Source organism: Rhinolophus ferrumequinum, chromosome 11, assembly GCF_004115265.2.
Source record: "Rhinolophus ferrumequinum isolate MPI-CBG mRhiFer1 chromosome 11, mRhiFer1_v1.p, whole genome shotgun sequence".
Lineage (NCBI taxonomy): Eukaryota > Metazoa > Chordata > Mammalia > Chiroptera > Rhinolophidae > Rhinolophus > Rhinolophus ferrumequinum.
In genome coordinates, this window is record NC_046294.1 from 37,379,664 (window position 1) to 37,406,510 (window position 26,847).

At 37.1% G+C, this 26,847-nt stretch overlaps 1 protein-coding gene across 9 annotated transcripts in view; it reads left to right on the forward strand.

Annotated features, from left to right (window-relative positions):
• The window catches only part of SOX6 (SRY-box transcription factor 6), a 596,148-nt gene that overhangs the window by 477,428 nt on the left and 91,873 nt on the right, over positions 1-26,847 (forward strand). For all 9 annotated transcript variants that reach the window (XM_033119777.1, XM_033119776.1, XM_033119779.1 and 6 more), the window contains 2 exons: positions 5,587-5,666; positions 7,141-7,263. In XM_033119777.1, the coding sequence (XP_032975668.1) occupies positions 5,587-5,666; positions 7,141-7,263 (203 nt within the window). The remainder of the gene's footprint in view (positions 1-5,586; positions 5,667-7,140; positions 7,264-26,847) is intronic.

The following is a 26,847-nucleotide window of genomic DNA, read 5'->3' on the forward strand; positions in this document are numbered from 1 at the left end:
ATGTATGTATGTATGTTGTCAAATACTGCTGGCTAGAACTTCCAGTACAATGTTGAATAGCAGCAATGAAAGTGGCCATCCTTGTCTTGTTTCGGGTATCTTAAAGGGAAAGCTTTCAGTATTTTACCACTGAGTATGATGTTAGCTGTGGGTTTTTCATAAATACCATGAAAGGGCATTGGATTTTGTCAAATGCTTTATTTGCATCAATTCAGATGATCATGTGTGTTTTTCCCCTTTGGTCTATTAATGTGTAGTATTACATTGGTTTTTTTTTGTTTTTAATGCTGAACTGTCCTTGTATTCTTAGGATAAATCCTACCTTGTCATGCTGAATATGCTGTTGGAGTGAATATGCTAATTTTTTGTTGAGGATCTTTGCATCTATATTCATAAAGGATATTGGTCTGTTTTCTTTTTTTGTGATGTCTTTACCTGGCTTTGGTGTCAAGGTAATGTTGGCCTCATTTGCTCATAGTTAGGAACTGTTTCCTCTTCTTTAAGTTTTTGAAGATTTTGGGAAGGATTTGTGTTAATGTTTCTTAAATGTTCAGTAGAATTTTCTGGTGAAGCCATTTGGTCCAGGCCTTTTCTTTGTTGAGAGGTTTTTGATTACTGATCAGTCTCTTTATTTGTTACAGGTCTGTTGATATTTTCTATTTCTTCTTGAGTCAGTTTAGTTAATTTGTGTGTTTTGAGAAGTTTGTCCGTTTCTGGTAAATTTTCTAATTCATTGGTATATAATTGTTACCTAATGCTTCTTTTTAATTCGTTTCAATTAGTATTTATTGAGCACCATTTATATGCCAAGATATGTAATATGTTTTATATAAAATAAATATATTTACAAAAAAATAAATGAATATATATTTATATAAAATAAATGTATATAAGTATATACAAATATATATTTTGGTAACAATTCTAAGACACAAGTGGCATTATCTCTATTTTGTGAAAAGAAAAACACCTAAAAGTCAATGAAGTTGATTAACTTTCCAAGCTTCCGATCTAGAAATGAGTAGAGATAGGATTTAGACTAAAGTTTCTGATTTGACATTTTATACTTTTGCAGACGTCATCAAAATGTGAATGACATTAAGAAAAATCTACCTGTTTTTTTGCTGTGGAAAAAGTACGATTTATATGTATAGGGTTCCCCAAATGACATCTTGTAAAGCTAGCCATTTCCACCTCTTCCGTAATTAAAGTAGAGGTGTGTAACCACCATTGCTGGATTAAATCTATATACTTGATTAATCTATCTACTTGAAATCAAAGCCTCTAAGGTTCTTCAGATTCGTACTTTCATTTTTAAATAAACAGTTGAGGTTCAAGAAGAGAATATGCTCACCCATGCAAATTAACCTGGTTTTATGGAGATCCTTTTAAGTGTGCCCTTCTTTGTATATGGAGGTTATATCATTAGTGAGCTATCATTAAGGCATGAATTTTGAGTTATTTTAATTTGATTTCTTATAATGGGGATGGGTTTATATCAATTCATTTGCCCTGACTTAATTAATTGCTATTGTGACAAATTCCATGGATTTTTATATGATTGGGCAAGGGTCTTGATGCATCTATGAAATAAGTGAAGACATTAAGATGGATCCTTGATTCCTAGCTTCTTTAAAGATATGAAAAACAATGCAAATGCTCTTAGAAAACTCCTAGGATCAAGACTCTTCTCATCATTGATCTATTGTTTGATGACTAGAGAGGGAGAAATAACAGCACGGTGAGCTCAGCAATATGTTAGTGTAATCCTTGCCAAATTTTGTCCAGTTGTCCTTAGAACAAATGGAAGGTTTTTGGTTTTTTTTAAGATTATAAATATGTCACCTACTACCTGCTAACATTTGCTGCAATGTGATGTCTCACAAAGACAAATTCAACGTCATCATGACATTCCCTCAGAATATAGAGGAGTTGTAATAATTTGTTATGCTCAATACACACATCCAGGCAAGATGCAAAGTTGTATATTTAAGTCTATATTGGTGTTAGGGGTTGAAATATTTCCATATTGTAGCAAGAATGACAGCTCATGAAAGTGGCGTCTATCTATAAGTTATTTGGCAACTTAAATAATTTATCGTCATCCTATGATGCCACCACACAATTATCTGTGAGATAGTTAGGGACATGTAGTGTATTTTTCTTCTGTTTTGAAGGGTGGAAAATGAGGTATGAGACTTCGAACCAGTTACTAAAGAATCTTTGAATCCTCTCTCCTAGTTTAATGTATTTTTCCTTCTCTCTTCCTCCCAACCTCTCTAAATGGTGTCCTCAATAGGTTAGTATCTGACGGTAGTATCTCCAAAGACTGCAACCATCCCAGTCCTTTGTCTTTCTGAAGAATCAACGTAAATGGACAGAATTTTACCCACAGGATTTCTGACTCTTTATTAACAGTGAAATTTATATCTGAATTTCACAATATATCACAAATTAGGAGTGTTCTTGTAGGAAGTATCCTGAAGTCTCATGGGTCCTAGGTTCTTAATACATGCTCCCCCTTCTCCTGTAGTTAAGTCTTAATAAGTTTGGGCTGCATTTCAGTTTCCCTGAAAATTAAAAAATATACTCTCTCTAACACAGGGACTCCTGCTGTGGAGCTGCTTTGATTCCAAAGGAATGTTGCCTATTGTGACAAATGAAGCTAATGTCAGGCAACTTTTCCTTAGGTTTTTAATTCTGTTTTGTACTTGTTCTGTAATCTTCAGATAAAAATAGTCAGTTGGATAATCTAGAAGGCTGGAAAGATGGATTTACGGATGGGCATTATTTCCCAAATTGGCTTTTGGAGGTTGTCTTCCTACAACAAGAGGTAGCAAGGGCCAGATTACAGCAGAGCCTAAAGCCAGCCTGTTCCAACAGGCTTCATCTTCCTTTGTACACATTTAAAAAGAATGGGTCCTCACGCAAGCATTTCAAATCCAGAGACAAATTTGAAAAAAATTGCTACAACATGTTGACTGATTCCTTGCCAAGTCAGCCACTGAGAACTTTTTCTTGATCTACTCTAACACAGAGAAAATTAAAGGGGGTTGGAGAGGAAGAACTCTTTGTTATAACAGAGTTAAACTTCACAATACCCCAAATTCCTCTCCCTCGTACGTTTTTCTCTTCTACTTTTAACCCCCCTCTTTCCTTTGCCCTTACCTTCTCTCTCTCCTGCCTTTGCCTTTCTCTCTCTCTTCTAATTTTTCTCTGTGATATACTCTATTGTTCGAATGTATTCATTTTTACTTTTAGTATCAAAACAATGATGTGTTCTGGAGAAATAGCTTTCCAAAGATTATATGTAGATATAGATTCAAACCAGCAGAAAGGTTAAGAACATTTTAAAAATATGCTTGTCAGCAGTGGAAAGAAAGCTGTTTGTAGCCAGCAGGTGAGCTGGAGAGTACTACAGGGTGTGGTAGAGATAGTAATAAATTAACTGGCAAGCCAAAAACTATTTTAAAAAAATCAGCTATTTCATAGCATAAAAGCATGACAGCTATGAAAAAAGGAGTGCCCCAAGGAATTCTTTAGAGTTTGATTTTTTAAAATATGTTTGACATGAAAAATGTTTTAGTACAAATAAAGCAACTGGTATTAAACTTATGGGGGTGGGGGGTTGTGGTTTAGAGTTAATATGAATAATGCATGATATTTAGAGAAAGAATAGCTTTAAAATGTTCCAGGAGGCAGTCCATGTTGATGGTTAGAGTGGTATTTTTCCCCCTATTTTTGAAGCATCATTAATTCAGCATTGCTTTATATATATATATATATATATATATATATATATGTATATATGTATATATATACATATATATATCCATATATATATATTTTAACCTGATAAGATACCGACTAAAGAAATATTATTTGACTTAGATGATTATATTCTTTTATCAGATAATTTAGTGTAAATATCAAGAAGATTAGTAGAATTATTTAAGCATAAAGCGACAGTCATGTACTATAAAAAATAATTTGGCCTAGTTATCTTTTTTAAAAAGCTCACGTGGCACTGCAAACCAAAGCCAACCTCGTGGAAGGGGAAAAACGAGATCAGATATTTTGAACATTGCTCCATAGGAGACCAGCACAACATGGTGTTGCTGAATGCATTGTAGCAGCGCTCCATATGCAATCAGAAGCCAATTGTTACTGGGCTGTGTACAAGCACACACTGTGCTCAATGGTCTGATGAGGTATTATGGATAGGATGCAAAGAGACTGTGTAGATTAGAAGCTAACAATTTGGGAAAAAGCGAAAGCAACTTAACATTTACATTGGGCCAGCTGAGTAGCACTTCATGTGGCAAAGCAGGATCAGTTCTCGGGAAGCAGGGGCATCAGGAAGCCTCCAGGTATTAGTGTCCACACAGAGAAAAAAGAGGTTTTATTGCTTTCCAGTTGCTTGCCTTTATTACTGTGATTCTTTCTATACTGTCTCTTCATTATTGCATTCAGCTTTCAGTACGTAAAAGTTCATGCAAAACAGCATGATTATTATGAATGTCAAAAATGTGTGGAGGAACAGCCTATTAAAATATAGCCTAGAGATAGTACATAACACTGACTTTAAATAAGTGGATGAAGCCATTAAATCGCTGATATTGTGTAATTTATACACACGTATTAATTTGGATTTCAGTTACCGCTACCACAATACATTCCTCACCATTGTCTCTCGGCTCTTCAGGTTGCCGCACAGAGCCCGTGGTCCTAGGTCACAGACGGTACTTCAGACCCCGTATTTAGGAGTGGTGTGGAGTCAGAAACATTAAGATGTAGCACCGATCTCTGCTGAACCATGCTCAGTGTCTACCAGGCTTTGAATGCAAATATTCCATGTAAAATGTGTGGTTATTTAGTCAGATCACGATCAAGGAATAAGTGACAAGTGCCTAACGTATGTGGTTCTGCACGAGGACCCACCAGAAGTTAATCCAGAAAAATAAGGTTTCCACTCTCTGTTGGGATACGAGGCATTCCACAGAATGTCAGCAGATAAGATTAGCTTCCCTCTCACCCCTATCAAATTGAAGAGGTTGCATTTTTAAAATTTTTTTCTCTATTTTTTTCTTTCTTTCTTTCTTTCTTTCTTTTTTTTTTTTTTTTTTGTAAAGTAAAGTTTAGAATTATGGACAGTCAACAGCTCATCATCTTTTTTGGACTCTAACGCTCTGCCTTGTCTACCAAGCCAAACGTTTTGTTGTTCTAATAGAAAAGCCTTAATGCTTTCTCCATGACCTGAGTGTCAGCCTGGCTTTAAGATATTTTTTTTACTCTTAAAAAAATGATGTATTACAAGATTTGTAATGGAGTGAACATGCTTGAATTGCACATTTAATTTTTTTAACATCACATTCATGTTTTGCCAGTTTGCCTACCAGCTATCTGTTAACAAAAAGTTCCAAGGCAGTCCTGCAAGTCTGCGCCCAACTCAGCCTTTTGTTTCTGCAGATGTTGGGGCTTAGAGCGATGTTGTAAAGCTCAGGCAATCCAAGAACCATGTTTGTACTTGTCTGCTGCGATTCCCCGTGCATTGTCTAAACCTGTATGCATTGTTCTTTCCGACAGGTGATAACTACCCCGTACAGTTCATTCCATCGACAATGGCAGCTGCGGCTGCTTCTGGACTCAGCCCTTTACAGCTCCAGGTAAGTGCCAGAAGGAAAATATGTGGGATACTTGCCAGTACTTTAGTGGAAAACTGAGAACCAGCTGTATGCTAAATAATGGCCTGAATGTTAAATAATTTTTTAAGCATAGCCTAGAAGGATTAACACCTTATGTACTTCCCATACTGCAAATAGAAGAGAAAGCTGCCAGTTTCAATATTTTTAAAGGAAAAATGACACGATGACTTAGTACTATACTATACATTCTCTGTCAGGTGAGTTGATGGCTTTATAATTTTTTTTATGGCTAGTTGTTATTGGATATGTTAGCTTTTTCTTTATCAGTTTTCCATCCATGTCTTCATTTATGTCCAGATTAGCTTTTACATGTAAGAATCAAAACAGAAAACAATGTTGGATATTTTCCTTCTTCCAGCTCATAGGACAGGGGGCTGTTATTACCAAAGTACTTAGCTGTTTACTGAAATGTAAACGCATCGCACCTGAGTATGTGTAGCCTCCACCTCATCCTTCTCCTCATGCCAGGCCAGAAGTCTGGACGTGGTGTCTGACCAAATGCTGGGTCAGTGGTCTCGACTTCAAAGTCAAGCTTGGGGAAAGTGTGTTTAGGAAACTGAATAAAAAATCATTTGCACCTTATCTTTTTCACAGTAAAATGAAGGGTTTACAGTGGGACTAGGTGATCTTTATACCCCTCGAGCACCGCCATTTTAATGGGAAATTGACTTTAAATATGAGTATTTTAACAAAGAGATAATATCATTGAAATAATGGTTAAACCTTCAGAATATGAACATTTAGGAAATAAATGATAACTTGAATTTCAATACAGTGGGATGCTTTAAAGATAATATTTTATTCTCATCATTTACTGTGATTATTTTTGAGTTTTCTTAAATAATCTAGGGAATAGCATCTGGCTGGGCACTTTTATGTCTTCTTTGCTATTCCCTACATAACTGGAACATAAAAAAACGTGCAAATATTTTACACTGAAACACATTTTTTGAGCATTTTCAGTTGGGTCTGCAAGTAAGAATTTTTGCAGTACTTTGAGAATTGTTTATCCTAAGCCTATCCAAAAGATGTTACCCGTTACGGACTGTCCAGCAGAACTGTTAATAAAACTGTTGCTTAACAGAAGCAGCAGCCCTACCTCTCTTCCAAACCTTCACCTTCCCCACTACTAACACCTGGAACTTACTGAAGTTCGTGAAATATAAAAAGAAACCTCACTCGTAGGAAACCTAATCTGTTTCTCCTTTTCCGATGGCTACACTAGAGCCTGAGTCCTTGAGTCAGAAGCAGAAGAACCAGTACCATTGTTTGATCTTGTAACCAAGTTTCTATGAAAGAATGTCTGGGTCCTAAATCTTCCACTTTCTAATCTTTGGTGTGGTCAATACCCTGGATTTAGAAATATGTGTTCTGATTCATGAGTTCTGACAGTATGTTTTGTCTTTTTTTTTTTTCTGACTGTGCTACTAAACAGAAGGGTCATGTCTCCCACCCACAAATTAACCCAAGGCTAAAGGGCCTAAGTGACCGTTTTGGCAGGAGTTTGGACACCTTTGAACATGGTGGTGGCCACTCTTACAACCACAAACAGATTGAGGTATGATACTTCCATTGGTGCTTCATTGGGTGGGGGACTGGATTGTTCAGTCATATGCTAGGCTATTTTTTTTAAGTGGCAAACAATCTAAACACTACAACATAATCTTTCCCTTTTTCTCATTCCTAAGGAGGCTGCTTTTTGCTCCTTTTCTTTCAGGAAAAAAGGTAAACCTCAAACCAATGCCCCTGAATTAGGCTATTGCTATCCATTTAGCCAAATTCTTTACATGATGAGTGTCTTCAAACCCATCTTTATTTCCCTTACTCTTTTACTTTCTTATGTATAGTGCTGTATCGTGTTTTTTTAAAAAAACACAACAGCTCAAGCACTGTTTTAAAAATCTCATTTGACCAACCTTTAAAGTTGATGGAATAGAATTCCACTTGTACAGACAAATCAACAGAGGTTTAGAGAAGTCAAGTTATTTAACTAAGGCTACTAAATATTCACAGAGTCAGAGTTCTTAACCAGGACGTCTAATTCTACCTAATTCAGGTTTCCTAATTTAGTTTTCTCCGGCTGAAGTAGAGATGGGTGTCTGGGCCTGAAGTTGCTTTTTGCTCCATAAACATGTATCATGTTCCTTTCATATTTAACTTCAGTAAAGCTCTTTGTTGTTTTTGTGGGGTATTCTTACTCCTTAGAAGAAGGTGGCTTATATAACTCTTCTGAAAACTAAGTCCTCTTCTTCTGCAGAGACCCAGTCCTTCTCTCCCCAGTGTCATGCTTAATTCCTCTCCTACGTCATGGGTACCCTTCTCTGGGACTATCAGATACTGGAGAATTGCCAGCTCTCTGGTTGACTCACAAAAAACGGAAAACACTTTAATTGCCTGAATTACATGTAATACTAAATTGTATAGTCTAACCTAGCATAGGCAACTCAATTAAAAAAAAAAGAAATAATTACATTTAGCAAAGTTGTATATTCAGCTCCTATTGGCTCTGCCAACGTATACATATCAAATACTGTGTGCTCAATGAAGTGCCCTTTTGACATCTTCTCTGCTGCTTTGGGATCTGCATTTTTGGACAATGACAAAGCTCTCTCTTAAGAAAGAAGAGAACAAGATCAAAGGCCCCTTGGAAGTAGCCTCAGGAAGAGTTCCAGAGCTTGTTGCCCACCTTGCTCTTTCCCTTCGATATAAGAGGTAGACAGGGGGCTCCCCCACCCCAGACATGACCAGACATACTGTCAGAGTATTTGCTGTCTGCTGTACAGCCAGAAGGGACTTCTTTTCTAAGGCTTTCTTTTGGATGTAGAAAAGGTGCCATATTTCTGGACATTCTGAAAATATACTCTGCTTAGGACTGATTGCTAAACAGAAAGACAACTGGACATTAGGAGCAAACCTTTGTGTATGATGACAGTTAGCAATCTTACCTGCTCAGGACAGATAGTTTGTTTGACTTTTAAGTGCTTGGAAGAATGTGAAAGCAGGTGGCTTTCGCACGAATGCAAGTCTTCCTCACCTCTTCGACTTTCATTTTCTCTTGAGGTGTGGCGTTCTATCCCATCAACCTCCCCCTTAGCCAGTTTTCTACCCAATCTTTTTTTAATATATACACTAATTTTTCACTTAGGTTGACTTCTTTCCCCCACAGACTCACTGGCCCTTGATGCTATCAAATCTGGCTTCTGTTGGGTTTCTCGAAACCATGGTGTCATCTGTGAGTGTCCAATCTGGGTAGTGCTATAGCAGGGCTGATCCAGAACCACAACATAATGCCAGATGTCTGTCACTTTTATTAACACTAAACAGAGAACCCATTAAAGCAGGAGCCCTCACAGCTTTGCAGTTTAAGTTTGGGCTGGTTTGAGAGTTTCTTGGGTTTTTGTTTATTCTTGCTCTGTTCTCTTGCTCCCATTTTTTGCAACGTTTTGCTGCATGTCAGGAAACCTTTGTTCTGTTTGCTTTTATGGTACCCTGGTTAGGAAAGATTGACCTTGTTTGAAAACTTTCCTGGTATAACATGTCCATTGGGCTGTTCATGAACAGCACAGTAGACACTCATATCTAAGCTGTTACAGACATTAACATTTTAAATCTTGAGCAAGAGGAGCAAAATTTAATGATATCTTGCATTATTGATTTGAAAGTCTGCTTTTTTTTTTCTAGCTAAGGTTTTCTCCCCAACTTTGACGAGCCAGAATGTCACAGGTCTGCCCATAATCATGATCACGATAAACTGTTGATACTAAGGAAGCATTGCAATGATGTTAACTGGTTTTATTGCTAAACAGAGATTCTTAGGGAAAAAGTCCACAGCACATGCGTACCGTGTTTCTCCAAAAATAAGACCGGGTCTTATATTAAGTTTTGCTCCAAAAGACGCATTAGAGCTTATGTTCGGGGGATGTCCTCCTGAAAAATCATGCTCGGGCTTATTTTCCGGTTAGGTCTCATTTTCCAGGAAACACGGTACCACTACCATCCTACCACCCCACCTCCCACCAACACACGCTGCTGCGTTGCTCAGAACAGGTCCTGTCTGACATTACAGTTCATTTGTCCTTCAAAGATGGTCACTTCTAGCATTAATAAGCCTGGGTAAATGTTGACAGCCTTTATAGTTATACCTTGGAAGCCTGAAATCTGGTTATCAAGTAGAGAAAAGATATTTTAAATGGAAAGACCTGTTTTGCATTCATGTATTCCAGTTCTTTCTTCTTTTTTAAATATGGAAGATACAGGAAAGTTTTTGTTTGTTTGTTTGTTTGTTTGTTTTTTGTTTTCTGTGCTAACCTAAGCTGTGCTTTTCTCTGCCTCAGGGGCACAATATTAGAAGAGAGCAGGCCACAGAATGCTATGTTTACTTAAGCAGTTCAGCAGATGGAGTCATGAATACTCATATATCTGATGGTTGAGGGGCTTGAACCATTAATTTTGATAATGTATTTAACCCTGGGAACAATCAGAAACTGCAACTCTGAGGTTACAGTGCTTTTGACCTTTAGAGAGGAGAGGGCACTTGCTACAGTAAACAATATATTATATTGCTACTTATTCCAATTCTCTACCCTTATAAATTTCAGGCCCAGTTGCCATTTGCTTTCCTCAGCTATGTTAGCATTGATCCTTCAAGTAAGTCAAAAAGAATGTTAAGGAAGGGGGACCGGTATAATGAGGCGGTCATGTAAATATGGCCTTTAAATAGCTAAGATGTTAGATTGTTTCTGAAGAAATGTTGTCTTAGAAACTAAGCACTAAATGAGTTTTTTTTTTTTTAAAGGAAAAAGTAGGTTCAGTGTATTGATTCATTTTACGTGGTGACTTTCAATATGATAAAGCCTTAAAGTGATTTTGTTTTGTTTTGTTTTGTTTTTAATTGGGAGCAATGTTGCCTCATCGTTGTTAAACACAATCTGGTACCATGTCATGCAAAGTGATACACCTGTCTCATGCCTTCTTATTAAATGATGCATGCTTCTCCTTAGCAAATACAGCAGTTAAATATCACACAGCTTAAGAATTTCTAATTAAAATATCTCCACATGTCAGCATATTGGTAATGTATTATTTTAATCCATTTATTTTGTTTATGAAACAGTGACATATGTTTAGATTGTGAAATATATGAGCCTTAAAAATCACTTTATTGAAGAAAATTAATTCCTACAATACCATCTCGGTAATGTGTTCACTCACCCAGTCAGTCACTGGCGGCACTGCCAGTCTTAATGTTGGGTAGACATACTTACCAGTTTTATCTGCATAACAGTCTTGGAGAGAAGCAATAACAATTCTTTTTCTAAGATAGCTCCAAATGATAAGGCTTTTCTTTCTTTACTTTTTTTTTCTTACTCATTAATTCAAACCTGCCCCCGCCCCCAACGAAAACAAACTGACTTTTTGTTGCTTCTCTTTCTAATACAATGAAGGATGGGACTGAGGATGTATGTATAAGGGATTCTGAAAGACCAATCAAAATTAAAAACAAGCTAGTTACCTTTTCAAAGTTAGACATAGTAATTTGTTTGTCAGCAGGGAGATGTTTGGGTCAGCCCTGAGATAAAGTGACTGTCAGCAGTTATTCCTACAGGACAAGTAATTTCACTCAATGTATTACTGACAGATTGCTCACTTCTCTGAATCACTGGAGAAAACAAACTTAATATTGTTACAGGCAGAGTTTCTGTCTTCATTAGCCTCAGAGAATGATTTTTATCGAGCATTCAAAGTCTACCAGGCTTTAGTTGGAATATATTTTAACAGACAACTTTTTATAATGATAGTATGGGTAGTAGTCTAAATGAAAGAAATTAAATATGCAAAAAATTTTTAAAAATCAATAAATGCATTTACACTTTTATTTGGTGGGCATTATGTGTAGTTTAGGGGAGATTTGAGGAAAAGAGTATAATTGGAGCCTTAAAACACTAGGAAAACCTATCAACCATAAGTTATTCTTAAATGAAACTATTAAAGTCTTGCCAAGTTTGCAAAGATGGAGGAGAACAATTGAAGTTTTTGCAAAAGTGAATGCAAACACATATTTTATTTAAATGATATTGTCAATTTTCATGCTACAAATGGAAAGTGAAGAAGTGCCCATCAATATTGAGAATGCTCTATTTCTATTTCAGTTCCAGCCTAAATCTTTATGGTATTATATGTAGATGCTCTTCTCTGGCTCAGAGCCTGGCTTCTTGTTCGCTGTCGTAAACATGCCTCAGTGCTATGAAGGAATGGGAGGGTGAGTTAGCTTTGCTGGGTAGGCTCAAGAGGTTGTGATTTCTAATAGAGAGCTGAATAAAGAGTTGATTAGAGTGACCTATTACTGGCTACCCAATGGAGAAAAAGGGATGCACTGATTCAAAGCTTGTTTTCAGGGTGCCAGCAGTGGGGTTGCGCTTGGAGGGGAAATGCTTGCTTTTCTCTTAATCAGCCTTTCCTCACCTCCTTTTGCTTTAAGAGTGTGATGGAACTTGTGAGGACCATTACAGCTGGGATTAGATGAGCTGGGGACTAAAGGAGTGAGCTCCACTTTGAAATCAGTATCTTGTATTAAAGTTTCCACAATTACTTGCTATGTGGTCCTGTACTGGTCTCAAATTCCCCGCTTTTTACAATGTGTTCATTGTGAAAAATGGGTAATATTTATTTTCAGGGTTTTGGGGAATAGCAAGTGGGATTAGGAGGCATGTGTTAGATTTCCACGAAAAAATCATCATCAGAATAGGAAAACACTTTCCCACACCCCAATAAGCAATCAATTCTACTAGCTTTGCTGTCTGAAGGGCTTCTGATAGATAATTCTAATTTACTAGAACCTAAGTCACTGAATTCAGGGACTTTTGTCTCGTTTGTTTACTGTTGAATCCCTAATATTGCCTGGTATAGTATTTAGTAAAATGAATGAATTAATGAATTTCATATTTGGGGAACTTTGAAAACTTTTTTTTTGGAGAGGTACAGTCAAGGGCTCTCTCTTTAGGAGTCCTTATTTCGTGTCAACAACTTTTCATTTCTAGGTAGGCTTCTTAAGAAAAATGGCAGGTACCAAGTAAATCCTGATGGAGGTTAAAGAAATATAGGCAGATCAGTGAAGGATACAAAACATGAAGACTTTTCCTACTGTTTGGAAATCTGACTTGTCATTGTATTCAGTGAAACAGAGTAAGTTTATACCTACCCACAAATTGAAATATTGGGTAAACTGGATTTTCTTTTAGAAATTGAATTTTCAGTTGGTTTTAAAGTAATACCTAAAACTTGAGAGAGTGCAGCTCTTCTCAATAATCCCTGTTAATCACTGTATTTAAGTTATTTGGTTAATGGGATATTTGGGTATACCCACAGAGATGGTTTAGTCGGAGCCCAGGACCTTGGAATTACAAAATCAGTGCAGTCCTCTATCTTTTCTAATATAAGAGTTCCACCAATATTCATTTAGCTCCAGCCTCACTAATTAATCCGTTCACCAGGAAGTTCCCAGTGTGTGAGTACTTGTATTTAAATAGACTGTACCTAAGATACAATGTTTTCTAAAATAGTGATAGGTACTTTGATTCCCATTTTTACCAAACTGGTATTTTGAGGTATTGTTTGGTTGGTACCATGTATCATATATCTGTATGCCTATACGTTATAATAAGCTACCTTGAAAATCAAAGAGATGATGGGATGAAGGATAGATTGGAAGCTTAGAAAGCAAAATGTTCTAGTGTTTCAGAAAGTGCTTCACTCCAATTTCCAACCATAGAATAAGTCAGAGTATGCAACATTTAGGAAATTTAAATCAGAAAATGATTTGATGAAATAGTTTGACGTGACATTTTTAACCACTTTATTGAGATATGACTTGACATACAGAAACCTGCACATAGTTAATATATACAACTGGATGGGTTTGGCGATGAGAATACATTGATGAAACCATCCCACAGTCTATGTCATAAACATAGGCATCACCTCCAAGGTTTCTTCCTACTGCCACTATTATGTTGTGTGATAAGAGCATTTAACATAAGTTCTATGCTCTTAGTAAGTTTTTAAGTATACAATACAATACTATTAACCATAGGATCTATGCTATACAGTTGATCTTTAGGACTTATTCATTTTGCATAACTGAAGCTTTGTGCCCTTTGTCTAATACTTCCCGTTTTCCCTCCTCCAATCCCTGGCAAGCACCATTCTGCTCTCTGCTTCTATGAGTTTGACTACTTTAAATCCCTCATGTAAGGGTTAATCACGTCGTATTTATCCTTCTGTGTCTGGCTTGTTTCACGTAGCATAAAACTCATCCATGTTGTTGTAAATGGCAGGATTTTCTTCCTTTCTCTAAGGTTGAATAAGATTCCATGTATATACTACATTTTCTTTATCAGTTCGTCCATCAGTGGACATTTAGGTTGCTTCCGTGTCTTGGTTATTGTGAATAAGACTGCAGTGAATTTGGGAGTAAAGATATCTCTTTGAGATCTTGATTTCAATTCCCAAAAGTTTAAAGTCCGTTTCAAGTTAATTTTCGTGTGTCATTTAAAATAAAGGTCCAATCTCATTATTTTGCATCTAGATATTGAGTTTTCTCAGCACCATTTATTGAAGAGACTGTCCTTTTCCCATTGGGTATTCTTGTTACCTTTGTCAAAGACCATTTGACTGTATGTGTGGGTTTATTCCTAGGCTCTCTGTTCTGTTTCATTGGTCAGTATGCCTGTTTGATGTCAGTATCATGCTGTTTTTATTACTGTAGCTTTGTAATATATTTTGAAATTAGGAAATGTGATGCTTCCAGCTTTGTTCTTGTTCTTCAAGATTGCTTTGACTATTCAGGGTCTTTGTGGTTGCATATGAATTTTAGGGTTGTTTTTCCTATTTCTGTAACAAGTGCCATTGAAATTTTGGTAAGAATTATATTGAATCTGTAGATCACTTTGTGTCATATGGACACTAACGATATTTTTCCAAACCCAGAATATTTTTAGTGATATTATTAATATAACTAAAAGGAATTGAGGAGCTACAGTTGGATGGATTCCCTTTATAGACATGACCCAGTGGAGGAATAAAACTTCTGACCAGTAGAGTTAGCAAATAATCATTGCTACTCTGCCAATTCTTCCATATCATTTTATTCGTAGAAAAATTCGTATGTTACAGGTAGGCATGTTTGTACAAGTCCATCTAAATTGTAAATTCAGAAAAAAATTGTAATGATTTAAGCTCTCTGTACTGATTTGAAACCATCTTGCTTTATTTTGACTGTTTTAGATTTTTAGGATTAGGAAAATAACTGGATTTTCTCACATATCTTGCAAACCTAAATGGCACTAATGATTCATTCTTTTCTCAATTAAACGTAAATAAACAAGCACTCAACATACACCAGTACTCTGTACTAGTTGCTGTGGGGATAAAAAAAAAAAAAATCATTGTATTTCCCTTCCTTCACTCCTCCCTTATAATTGATGACATCAGTGGAATTGGGGGAGTCATCCTGAGTCAAATTGAGAGGAATTAATTAACATTCTTTTTTCTTAGTTTTATAAACACCAGTTCCTTGATATTTTTTAATCATTTAATGTGGGATTAGCTAAGTATTTGCATTTCTTGTTAACAGACTGCAATGTGGAGGCAAAGTAGAGCCAAGTAAATTTCCCAAGGCCTCCACCCTTTTGGTCATTTGGTGAAGGAAAAACTTAAACAAAAATGTTTAATTTCCAGTAAACTTCATTGAGTTCATTCCTGGCTATGTGTTTCTCTTATAGCACCAGCTAAAATACCTATAACTAACCTTTAATGTCATGATACGTATATCTACCTGGACAATGATTTTTGGTCCCTTATCAGTGATTTCTCTAATGCTATTGGCCTTGAGCAGTATGAATTAAACCAAAATAAATAAATCATAGATCTGTACAAAAATTTTGTTTGAAGTATATATATATATATTGATTATCTCAAACTACGCAAAGAGCAAGCATACGGTGCTCATTTGAAGCCAGTTTGAAATAGAGTTGTTTTAAACCTAGAAAATCTATTTTGGGGATTTATGAAATTTTTAGTCTAATTCACTTATTCCTTTAAATTAAAGACAGAAGGAAGTATTACATCCTCTCTTTTTAAAATCTTGTTACTCGAAGTTACACTTGTTAGCTTTGAATATGATTGTTGCAATGACCTAACACGTTTTGTACGTTAGAGTTGTATCAAAATCTTTTTCTTTTAAGGGAGCTTATAAATGATCATGCTCAGGAAATTTGAAAAAGTTTGTATGAAAATCCAAACATCACAAATTTAATCATTCAATTATTCAACAGAGATTCATAGTGCCTATTTCGTGCCAGGTGCTATTCTAGACCAGTGGTCCTCAATTGGAGGCAATGTTGTCCCCTAGGGTTCAGCTGACAATGTCTGGAAATATTTTTGATTGTTATGATATCAGGTGGGAGTGGAGATACTATTGGCATCTATTGGGTAGAGACCAGGGATGCTGCTGAATACCCTACAATGTATAGGACAATCCCCACGATGAAGAATTATCCAGTTTGCAATATCAGTAGTGCAGAGGTGGAGAAAATCTGTTTTAGGTACTAAGGAAATAACAGTGAATCAAACAATCTCCTTGCCCACATGGAGTCTTTATTCTAGCAAGGGGAAGAGAAAGTAGGCAAGAAAGATATCACAAAGAGTTGAGATAACAAATTTTACTCATCTTAGAAATATCCCAAATATCCCACCTACCTACCCATCCGCCTGAACCTGGGTGGGCAGATTTTTTAAAAATTGAGACCTAGTTGATTGTTTATCTTTGCTCTTTACTTCATTTTGATCTTCAAAACTAAGACTTTTATTCTAGCCAGTCAGTCACTTCTGGCTAGAACAGTCACCATTCTCCTCAGGCTCATCTTTTCAATTGTAGTTAGCATACCATATACTCTGGCTTTCAGCAAAGGAATGTTATGTCTGACTGTTATGGTATATAAGTCTATCTTTCAGAGTGAAGTAAATATGAAATTTGGTGAGGACCTGGGAGCTGTTCATTCATTTTTACAGGACGTTGTTTGTTGAGATCCTGTAGGATAGATAAATGGGATCATTCTTGGCAGAGAATTTGTATTTGCTGTGTGAATTGGCTATTACAAAAGAAGCCTGAATTACTTTCTAAAAACAAAACCAAACAGATATAAGAATAGTGTGAATATTATATACATATATGTATATATACATACACATAGTATATATATGTATACACACATATATATAATACATATTGTATAGTTTTCACAGTTTAATAAGCAATTTATATTTAGGCTTTATAATAAATGTGCTTTAATTTTATCCCCACATTTTAGAAGAAGTAAGTGAGGCTCAGATAGGATAAGTGGCTTGGATCAGATTGCTCATCTATTAAACAAAATAGGACTATAATAGATGGTTTAAGTGTATTTTAAAATTCACTTCTTGACCAGATTCTTTGCTTTAAACTCTGCTCACTGGTATATAGGAAGCACAGTCATTTAGAAGCTTTCTTGCATAACTTATTCTTGTCTTATTATAATATTCAAGTAAAAGTAATTTAATTAAATCATAAGAGGGAAAAATTTCAAAGTCAACAGGACATTCTCAGGATCCCAAAGAGTTCATGTACTTTCCAGACTTCTAGTTAACTATCCAGAAGACACTTTAAGCCTAATAGAATTTAACAAGGCTGAGAAGAGCTATCGTGGCATCTGTCTTATCTTATTCTGTGGCGTTCTTGTGAGGAAAATGCTTAGAATGTTTTTGCTGAATGCCAGAGCTCTATTCTTTGGAGAGTTTCTGGGACTGTTTTACAATCTCAGTTTTGATGAGTGTCCTGGAGTGGCTGGGGAGTGCGTCCTCACCCATCCCTAGCCTGCCTTGCCCTCCGAGCGCATTCAGCAGGTTGCAGGCCAGCAGATGAAGCAGATGTGTGAGCATACCGGAATGGGGCGCCTGCCGCATCAGGCGCTGGGGATTCCTCTTGACATCTGGACATTGCTGGGTCAGGACGCCCGCCTCAGGCCAGGAGACTGCGGGAGCCGTGGGGGCAGAGAGTGGACTCTTTGCTGCTCTTTAAGCGGTTAGTGCACTGAAGCAGCAATAATGTTGAATTATCGCCTGGCTGCTTTCTTCTCAGGAATCTTGGGACAATAGGAGAGTCAGGAAGGAGCATTTACAGTAAAGTCATGTTCAGAGAAACAAGACTAATTGTAGAGGATTAAAGAGCTTTATTTTAAATGATTTAATTTACAGATAGCTCTGGACAGTGTATGGAACTTTTTAGAGCCATAAACCCAGTAGCTTAAAGAGACTTTTCTAATTTAAAATGGCTGGTACAGAACCATTATTTCAGCAATTTTCCAGTTTTAGAATTTGTTCAAGTTGTGCTACAGAAGAGACAGCATTTGCTAAAAAGGAGAAAATACACTAATGCTTGTAACTCCCGGATGAAAATTCTCTAACCTGAGGGAAAGGAAGAAGACTTTTCAGTCAATCAAGAGATTGACTGAATTATACACTGGCTTTTTCAGTTTCACTTTATCAAACGGAAAACTGGCCTGCATTTGCTGCCCAGAGCTGAAACCATCTGTTAACATGAGTTTCCTTTATGATATGTGTTATTTAAGGACAATAGATGTGGAAATGGGTAGTTTAAAATGTATATTGCCATGAACAGTTGTCACATTATGTTCCTTTGCCTCTTATAATTTTTCATTAGTGTGACCTCTGCTGAAAGAAGTCTTCTTATAAACAGATTATGGCCATTTGTGTTCACAGTAATATATTGAAGAATAATGCTATGTTGCTCTCACTTAACCTCTCAGATTCTAAGGGGGTTATATTTAATTAACGCTGGTGAGAGGCTGACCTGAGAGGCTATGGAAAGTGACGGAGCTGCAGTTTTCAAGTTCTGCTCTCTACTCAGCTGGGAGAGAAATTAAAAATAATAATAATAAAAAAAATATTTTCTGAAATTCCCTCTAACTAAGCTGCATTTCAACGGCTCATTTAATGCTCAAATGGACAAAGGTATTACTTCAGTCATTGAATTGTATCAAACTCCTTCTCAGAGGCCCAGTTTAAAAACTCTGTAGGAAAAGTGGTTTAGCATTACATTCTCAGTGGATTATCACTCGGTGTGCTTAAAACAAAAAAGCAAATAAATTAAAACTAAAGGAGAAGGAGAAGCATCCCCTGACACTAAAGGGAGGGGAGCGTGTGACCCAGAGTCCTCCCAGCACTGGATTGCCCTCCAGCGTTGAGGAGCTTCTTAGGCCACATAGAAAAAGACACACCCTCTGCAGTGCTGCTGTTCACCTGCTCAGAATAGCTTCCTCAGGTCCCAGGAAGTGTTTTCTCCAGGGCCCACGGGGCAGTCCCTGAATAATGCATAGTTCAGTCATTAGCTTAGACGTAGCACAACTGAGAGTGCGAGTGAGAGCGAGAAGCCTTATTGAGATAGTAGGCCTGGATGGCGCTTCTCTATCCATTTATGAATAGTTTAATAAAGAGGCATTTCTGAGTGGAAGAACCAAATAGTCATGCACAATTCATTTATATCCAACCATCCCATTCCTGATTTTAGACCCCCCCCTCTGTTGCATTTCCTGATTGTGAATCACTGTCACCAAATACAGATATAACTCACTATGAAACAGGAAAATGACTGTATATCATCAGGTGATGGATGATTGGTCACTGTGTATTGGAACCACATTCCTACTTTTTTATCTGTCAGCTACCTTGCTCTCTGACATGTTTTCTGTCTATACAATAGTGAATGGCTTGGAGGTTTCAAGAAAGCAGTGCTTCTTGGTTCCACCAGAACTCTTCAGTTAAAAGAACTATGTGAATTTGAGCTAATTTCCTCTGAACCTCAGTCTCCTCATCTGTAAAATGGGGGTAATGACACCTCTCATATTGTGACTATTAAATGAAATAACATAAGCCAATTATAATTCCTAGCACAGTGTCTCCTACATGGTCGATACTCAATAAACATCATTTCTCTCCACACCTTTACATGTATGTCTGTCTTAATCATTCATTAATTGAACAAGTATTTTTAAAGCATGTGCTATGTACTATGGGTACTCTTATTAAGGAAGCAAGCTAAGCAAGTTCCTGCTTTTTTATAATAGTCTAGGGAGGAAATCAATTAAATGAGCAATACTTCAAAGTGATAACAGATAGCATAGGGCTGATCATTTGTTATATATGTATATTAACATGTGAGGTTAGACAATTAAGTTTGCAAACTCATCCTAGAAAAAGTGCTACATACTTCATTGCTAAATATCACTACGGTCACCTTCAAAGTACTCCCCTGGGGAAGCTATGCACTGATGCCAGCGCCTAGTCCACGCTTCAAAGCAATTTTCGAACTCGTTTTTTGAAATGGCTATCAGAGCTATGGTCGTATTACCTTTGATGTCCTGAATGTCATCAAAGTGTCTTCCTTTCAATATTTCCTTTATCTTTGGGTAAAGAAAGAAGCCATTTGGGGCCAGATCAGGTGAGGAGGGAGGGTGTTCCAACACAGTTATTTGTTTACTGGCTAAAAACGCCCTCACAGACAGTGCCGTGTGAGCTGGTGCGTTGTCGTGATGCAAGAGCCATGAATTGTTGGCGAAAAGTTCAGGTCGTCTAACTTTTTCACGCAGCCTTTTCAGCACTTCCAAGTAGTAAACTTGGCTGACTGTTTGTCCAGTTGGTACAAATTCGTAATGAATAATCCCTCTGACATCAAAAAAGGTTGGCAATATCGTTGAAAACAAGTTTGCGAACTTAATTGCCAATCCTCGTACTCATTTATTGATTGACCATGTTGGTTGTGTATAGGGTTTTGAAATCTTTTTGTCCTAATACCTGTGCCTGATGACTAATCCTGAGTTCCTAAAGCATGATGCGTAGTGCAGTACTCTTTAGCAAGAAATGATGGCCAGGCAGCAATTAAGGTATCTTAAATTGGACTTTCCACGAATCAAGAAACTATGTCACCATATTGAAAGAAAAGCCTTCCCAAATAGACAGTGAGATTATAAGATTTCATCGACTTTCAGAGCTAGAAAGACCTTCAGAGGCCTAGAAGGTCAAAGCCTGACCTTCCACTGGTTCCATGAGCTTTGGCAAATTAATCTTCATATACCCAGATTCTGTTGAATGGGATTAGGAATCATACTTATCCCCACAGGGCAGTGGTAAGGAATAAACAAGAAATACTTGTGAAAAGTGCTTCACCCAATGTTGAGTATTATGTGAATCTTTTGATTTTACAGTTGAAGAGACTGAGGCCCAGAGAGATGGATTAACTTGATCTAAGCCACACAGCTTGTTAGAAGGCACGGAATTGTGAGGCAACAATGATTTTGATTGCATCTCACAAATAAATTTTGGATGAATTGACCTTAATTAAAACAGATGGCTAAGAGGACAGCATATTTCTTGCTTACACCTGTGAGTTTTTGTAGAGATATAGTTTTTGCAGTTGAGTGTACCAACCTAATGAGGATTATCCTCTAAAAAAGCAAAATAAGGCATATTAAAATATAAGATTGTGTAGCAGTGCTGGCAGTAGTGACAAGGCCAGAATATAAACTTACATTAATTTATATGATTATTTACTATATGAAAAAGGGATTAATTATTTTATTAGTTCACTCACACATGAACTTCACAAATGGTTATTTATTAAGTGCCTACTGTGCAGTTAGCCCTCTCTTCTATTTGGGCATGCTAAGGTCAGTAGAACTTGACTCTGTCCTCAAAAGACCCACAGTCTCGTAAGCAATGTGGTGACTGTTAAACTAGGTGGGTTTACAGAATAAAAATTCTATGGGAGGAGGAAGTGTTAAGCTCTGGCTGGGGAAGGAAGTATTGGGAACCTTCACGGATGAGGTGATGTTAAAATTAAATCTTGAAAGGTGAGTGGACATTCCCCAGGTTTATGGGGAAAGGATGCAGAGTGGCAGAGATACTGAGGAGGGAAAACGCCCTGCATACAAAGAACGCAGCTGGCCTGTAGGTGTAGAAGCACCAGACAGTGTGGCATGTTCAGAAAATGACAGTGTGGCGCAAGCTGAGTGTACAAGAGCAGTGGTAGGTGAGATTGGAAAGGTAAGCAAGGGGTCAGATGACAAAGTGCCTGTTATGCCCCACTTGGGAATTTGCAGTGCATGTGGTAGACATGATTTTATTCACACCATAAAGGGTAAAGTGGTCTAAGGTATAGTGAACAACTTTATGATGTGATATTCCTCTATTAATTTGATCTCTAGTTTACATTTCCCATTACACTGCATTTAATAGTTAGGGAACTCAGTTTGGTAAGATTCTTAGTCCCTTTAGTACAGTGGTACCCTGTGGCAAGTGAAACTGTACAAATAGTGTCATGATACACACAGAATAAACAAAACCGTTTAAGATTAAAGCAAAGCCAGTGTTCAGCCATTTCCCCAGGATTTGGGGAAATCTTGTAATCTGCAATTTGTACTAAAACCAATCATATTTAGCACATCGCTTCTCAGTGAATAGGACTTGATACTATATTTCAAGCACATGATGAAGCAAGGAGTAAAAATCGATAAAGAAAAAGCGATGGTTCTTCTAATTGTTAATGCCGTGCAATTATGCCCCTTTCTGGAATAATAAAATGTTCCTTGGCAGAGGTCAGGAGCTCTGCCACTGACTTATTTAACAGATCCTCTTAACATCTGTCCTGCAGACTGTGCACTTTATTAGCAGACAAGAGACCCAACAGACTTTGCCTGCTGTGTCCCTTTTTCACATTCACACAGCTGTGGATTAACTCAGACGTTCCCGAAGACGACCAACCAGAAGGGCTACTCATGTTATTGGCTGATTCTAAAACGATGGGGGAAAAAGAGCAGAAACAAATGTTGCCCCAGTACAATTCAGTGTTTTTAGGATGACAATTACCAGTCTGTTTTAAAAAGGAGTAAAAGCAGCTATTTCACTAAAAAAAAGGAAAGTCTGTTCATATCTGTGTGGGAACCTAATCAGGCTCTTGTTTCCAATGACGATGACTCCACAGTCGCTCCAGGTCTGCGACAAGAATGCTCCTTTTGTACGCTGATAATGTGGAAACGATAAAATTTCCTTGAAGAGACATATGTGTTTACATCATGAGATGTGTTGTTTGACAAAATGCTTTGTTCTCCTCATATTTTCCATGCAGAGTTTCATGCTGGGTTGTTTGGCTGGAAATCTTTGATTAACTAGAATTAGTTGCTGAAATAAAATAGACACTTTTGTTTTATGAGTCCTCTTGCTGCGCTGTAAATTATAGTAAAACATATAAGGAGTGACAGAAAGAAGTGCTGATTTGAACCTCTGACCCACGACAGGCACAAAAACATAAGATTATTCCTTCAAAGAGCTGCACAGAGACATAAATATTCCATGGTCCACTTGGAATTACGCCTCTTAGACACTGAAGCTGTGATTTTACATCACGTACTGTGAGTTTTCTGTGAGTGTTGCAGTAGGCTTCAAGAAGATAATTGAGATTCCAAAACATACCCCCTCCCCTAAATTAGGACTTTGAATGCTTCAAGGTTTTTCTCTGTTCAACAATACACAATGAGAACAAAAACAAAACAAAGTTCTTGTTCCCTGAATGAATGGCCAAGGCTGATTTCCCTTTCTCCAGAGAAGTGTCACATTTTATAAAGCTAAAGGCTTTCTCAAAGCCACACTGGTTCTCAGTGTGAACATCTTCGTTCCTTGGGACACAGCTTTTGGGCGCTAGCCCAAAGGAATGGTCTGGGAGAGGGAGACATTACTAAAAGCAGAGCAGAAACTCTTATTCGTTTAACCACGTTAACATATTGCAGGGGATTAGTGTCCATTCTGCAAGGTTTTTTGTTGTTGTTGTTGTTGTTTGTTTGTTTTTGGTTAAATAATTTGATAGGATTATTTAAAAACTTTTAGTTAACATAGGGTACCTTTCCAGGGCTTCCCTAATAAGCAGAGCCTACCTAACTGTCCTCAGTCAACATAATTGTGACGGGTGTGTTAAGAAACCTTATTGTGACAGTTGTTTTCCCAATATATACATATATCAAATCATCACATTGTACACCTTAATAAAGCTGGAAAAAACACCTACTTGTGCCCAGTGATGCTGTTTCTCCAGTGATTGTACATGCTTCCATCTCCATTATACCGCTCGCTGGATTGTCTTTCTCCTTCTCTCCTTCCTGTCCTTGCTATGAGCTCACCTTCATCTTTGAATCCCTCATTTCTGCTAAACTGAATAAAAATGCCAGATGTTTTTCTGCATAAGATCCCTTTGGAATGACGTCTCTGAAAGAGAATATACTAATAAGAGCCTGCAAGTATTGAGTCTCTGTGTTGTGTCCTCCTCTTGGAATGTGATGTGCGTGAATGAATTTACTTTGTACAACAGTCTTTTGGAGTAGGTCCTATTATTTTTCCCATTTTAAAGACGTGGGCATTTTAGGCCCCGAGAGATTAAATCACTTGCCCAGGATTACATAGTTTGTAAACTGTGGTTCTGACTGAGGAGTGTGCACTCTTGATCGCTGTGCTGTTCTGCCTCTCAGAGCGTCATGTAAACCGTAGTTCTCCAGCTTCCTTCTTCAGCCCTTTCTGTTGACCATTACCTGCTTCATCTGCTGTAAGGATTTTTCAAGGTGGATTATTGAGATGTGTTTTAGAATCTTAGTAGTGACAGTTCAGTACGTTGTATGCTTCTTGCACATTATTCGAATAATTTTTTACTATGGCTGCTATGTATAAGATATCATTCCTTTCTGCTAATTAAGGAGGAAGCCATGGGTATTCTGTAGGATACAGATGGTGTATTTACATACTGCAAAATATGCTGAAGTTCTCCAGTTGGCAATACTGATAATTTGCAGTTTAAAAAATAACAGTTAGTGGAGGTGGCTCTGAAATAGGGTAAAACATTTTTTTTTTTTTAATTAAAAAAAAAATACAGAAGCAAATAGAAGTGGAAAGTAAGAAGAGATATTTGGCATTATTTCTTGCTCATTTTACTTGATCACTTAAATGTTCATTCAAAATTCATCCTTATCTCTTTCAATATTTACTACAAATGCACATTTCGGATTAACATTATTAACATGAAATTTCTGTTTAATAAATCTGTATATTTCATCATAGGTATGAATTTTGTTTATTTGCATGATTCTTGTGTTCAGTCTTTCAAAGTCTCCTGAGAAATTAAAAACCAAGTTCAGTTTAAAAACAGTAAAATCATTTCCATGTAGTAAATATGTTTATGTCCAACGAGCAACATTTGTTCTATGGATTAAAGTGAAAAAAATTGCATTTATAAAATATTATACTTTCACACAATTTTGTTTTCCCAAATAAATATATATGTGTGTGTGTGTGTGTGTGTATACACACACACACATATGTATATATTTAAGAAAAATTTTAGTGAACTTTTTTTATTGCATATTTACCCATATTTGTCTTCATTCTGTGCTCTTTGGGAGGCATTATCATGAATGGAAATTGAAGGGCATAGAAGCTGGGCAGTTATAGAATATTTTTCAAGCAATCGCATCTGGTTTCTTGGCAGGCATCATGGGCCGAGGCAGAGCAGCCCTGGCATATCTCCAGATTTTCCTGTGGGTATTGCTGAGGGATTTCCAGGTCTGCCATGTTGTTATAATGGTGTTTTCTAGAAACCCAGCGATTCAGAATGCAATTCAACGTCCGTTAGATTGTATATACGGTCTACATGATCTGGCCATGGTGCCATCCTTTTGACATCTGACCTTTGCCCTTTGCCCAGCTCACTCTGCTCCAACCACACTGCCCCCATGCTGTTCCTCAGACACTCCAAACACAAGCGCATCTTTGCCTCTGCCTGGGACACTGTCCCCAGACAAAGACATGGCTTACTTCCTCATAACTTTCAAATCTCTATTCAGATGTCCCCTCCTTTTAGTTTTTCCTGATTTTCTCTATATTTAAAAATATCCCTTCCCCCAAATGCACATACCTAGTCACTTTATATTTCATAGCATGGATCACCACCAGAATTATAGGTCTCTGTGCTTATTTATTTGTTTTCTCCTCCCCACTCCCTTTCCCCAATGTCACAGCTCACTTGTGTTTTTCCAGATAGTACCTGGCCAGGAGTGGCTACTCAATAAATAATTTGTCAATGAGCTTGAACCAAAATTTACCTTTTGGTTACAAAGAAACAGTACTTTTAAATATTGGGAACCTGACCTATATTTATGTGTTGAAAGTAATTAATTGAATTAAGCACATGTGCTCAAAGACATATGCCCATTGAAAACTTCCCCATAGCTTAGTTTATGGGAAATTATGCTTAGATTTCAAATCCAACTTCTGGACTCAGTTGATGAGTTTTTATATCTCATTGGTAGAATCAAGATGCACTTGTGTAAGGTTTCCCTGATGAGCAATGGCTTTCTGACTAGAGATTAAAAGGAGCATTACCAATGCAAGCAGCCCAGCTCAGCACAGGCAGAGAGCTGGATCTCCTCACCTTTGCCTGACCAGCTCTTTGGAACAGAAGGAAAACAGTCAGATTCATTCCCCAATGCAACTGCCCTCATTATCCCCTCTTCGAATATCTTGCTTCAAGAACCAAATTACTAATTGTTTCAATGACTGAACTTTTATTTCTATAAATAAAGCATTATATGTTTACATATTTTATTTAGCACCCTGAAAGAAAAGATTCTTGGAAGAAGCAGAGAGAAATTGAGTTTTCTTGTAATAACTATTGGAGGTTACTTTGTTTATTCTTAGTGATCTGTACTGTGCAACTGTGTTTCATAAGGAAAAGCTCTTCCGAATGCATTCCAGTGTAACTGGTGCAATCCAAGAATGAATAAATTCTGTTTTTTTGTAGCAAACGTCTGGGTGCTCTGTTACCTGATGGATTCCATTTTTTATTTTTGTTGTTGTTTTAATTCTCTTCCTATAAGGATAGGACCTTCGACCTGAGCCTCTCTCCTTTTTTTTTTTTTTTTTTTAACAGCTTCTTGTCTACTCCACTCCCAACGTACACCCCCACCCCCACTCCCCTATTATCAGGACTTATGTCAGA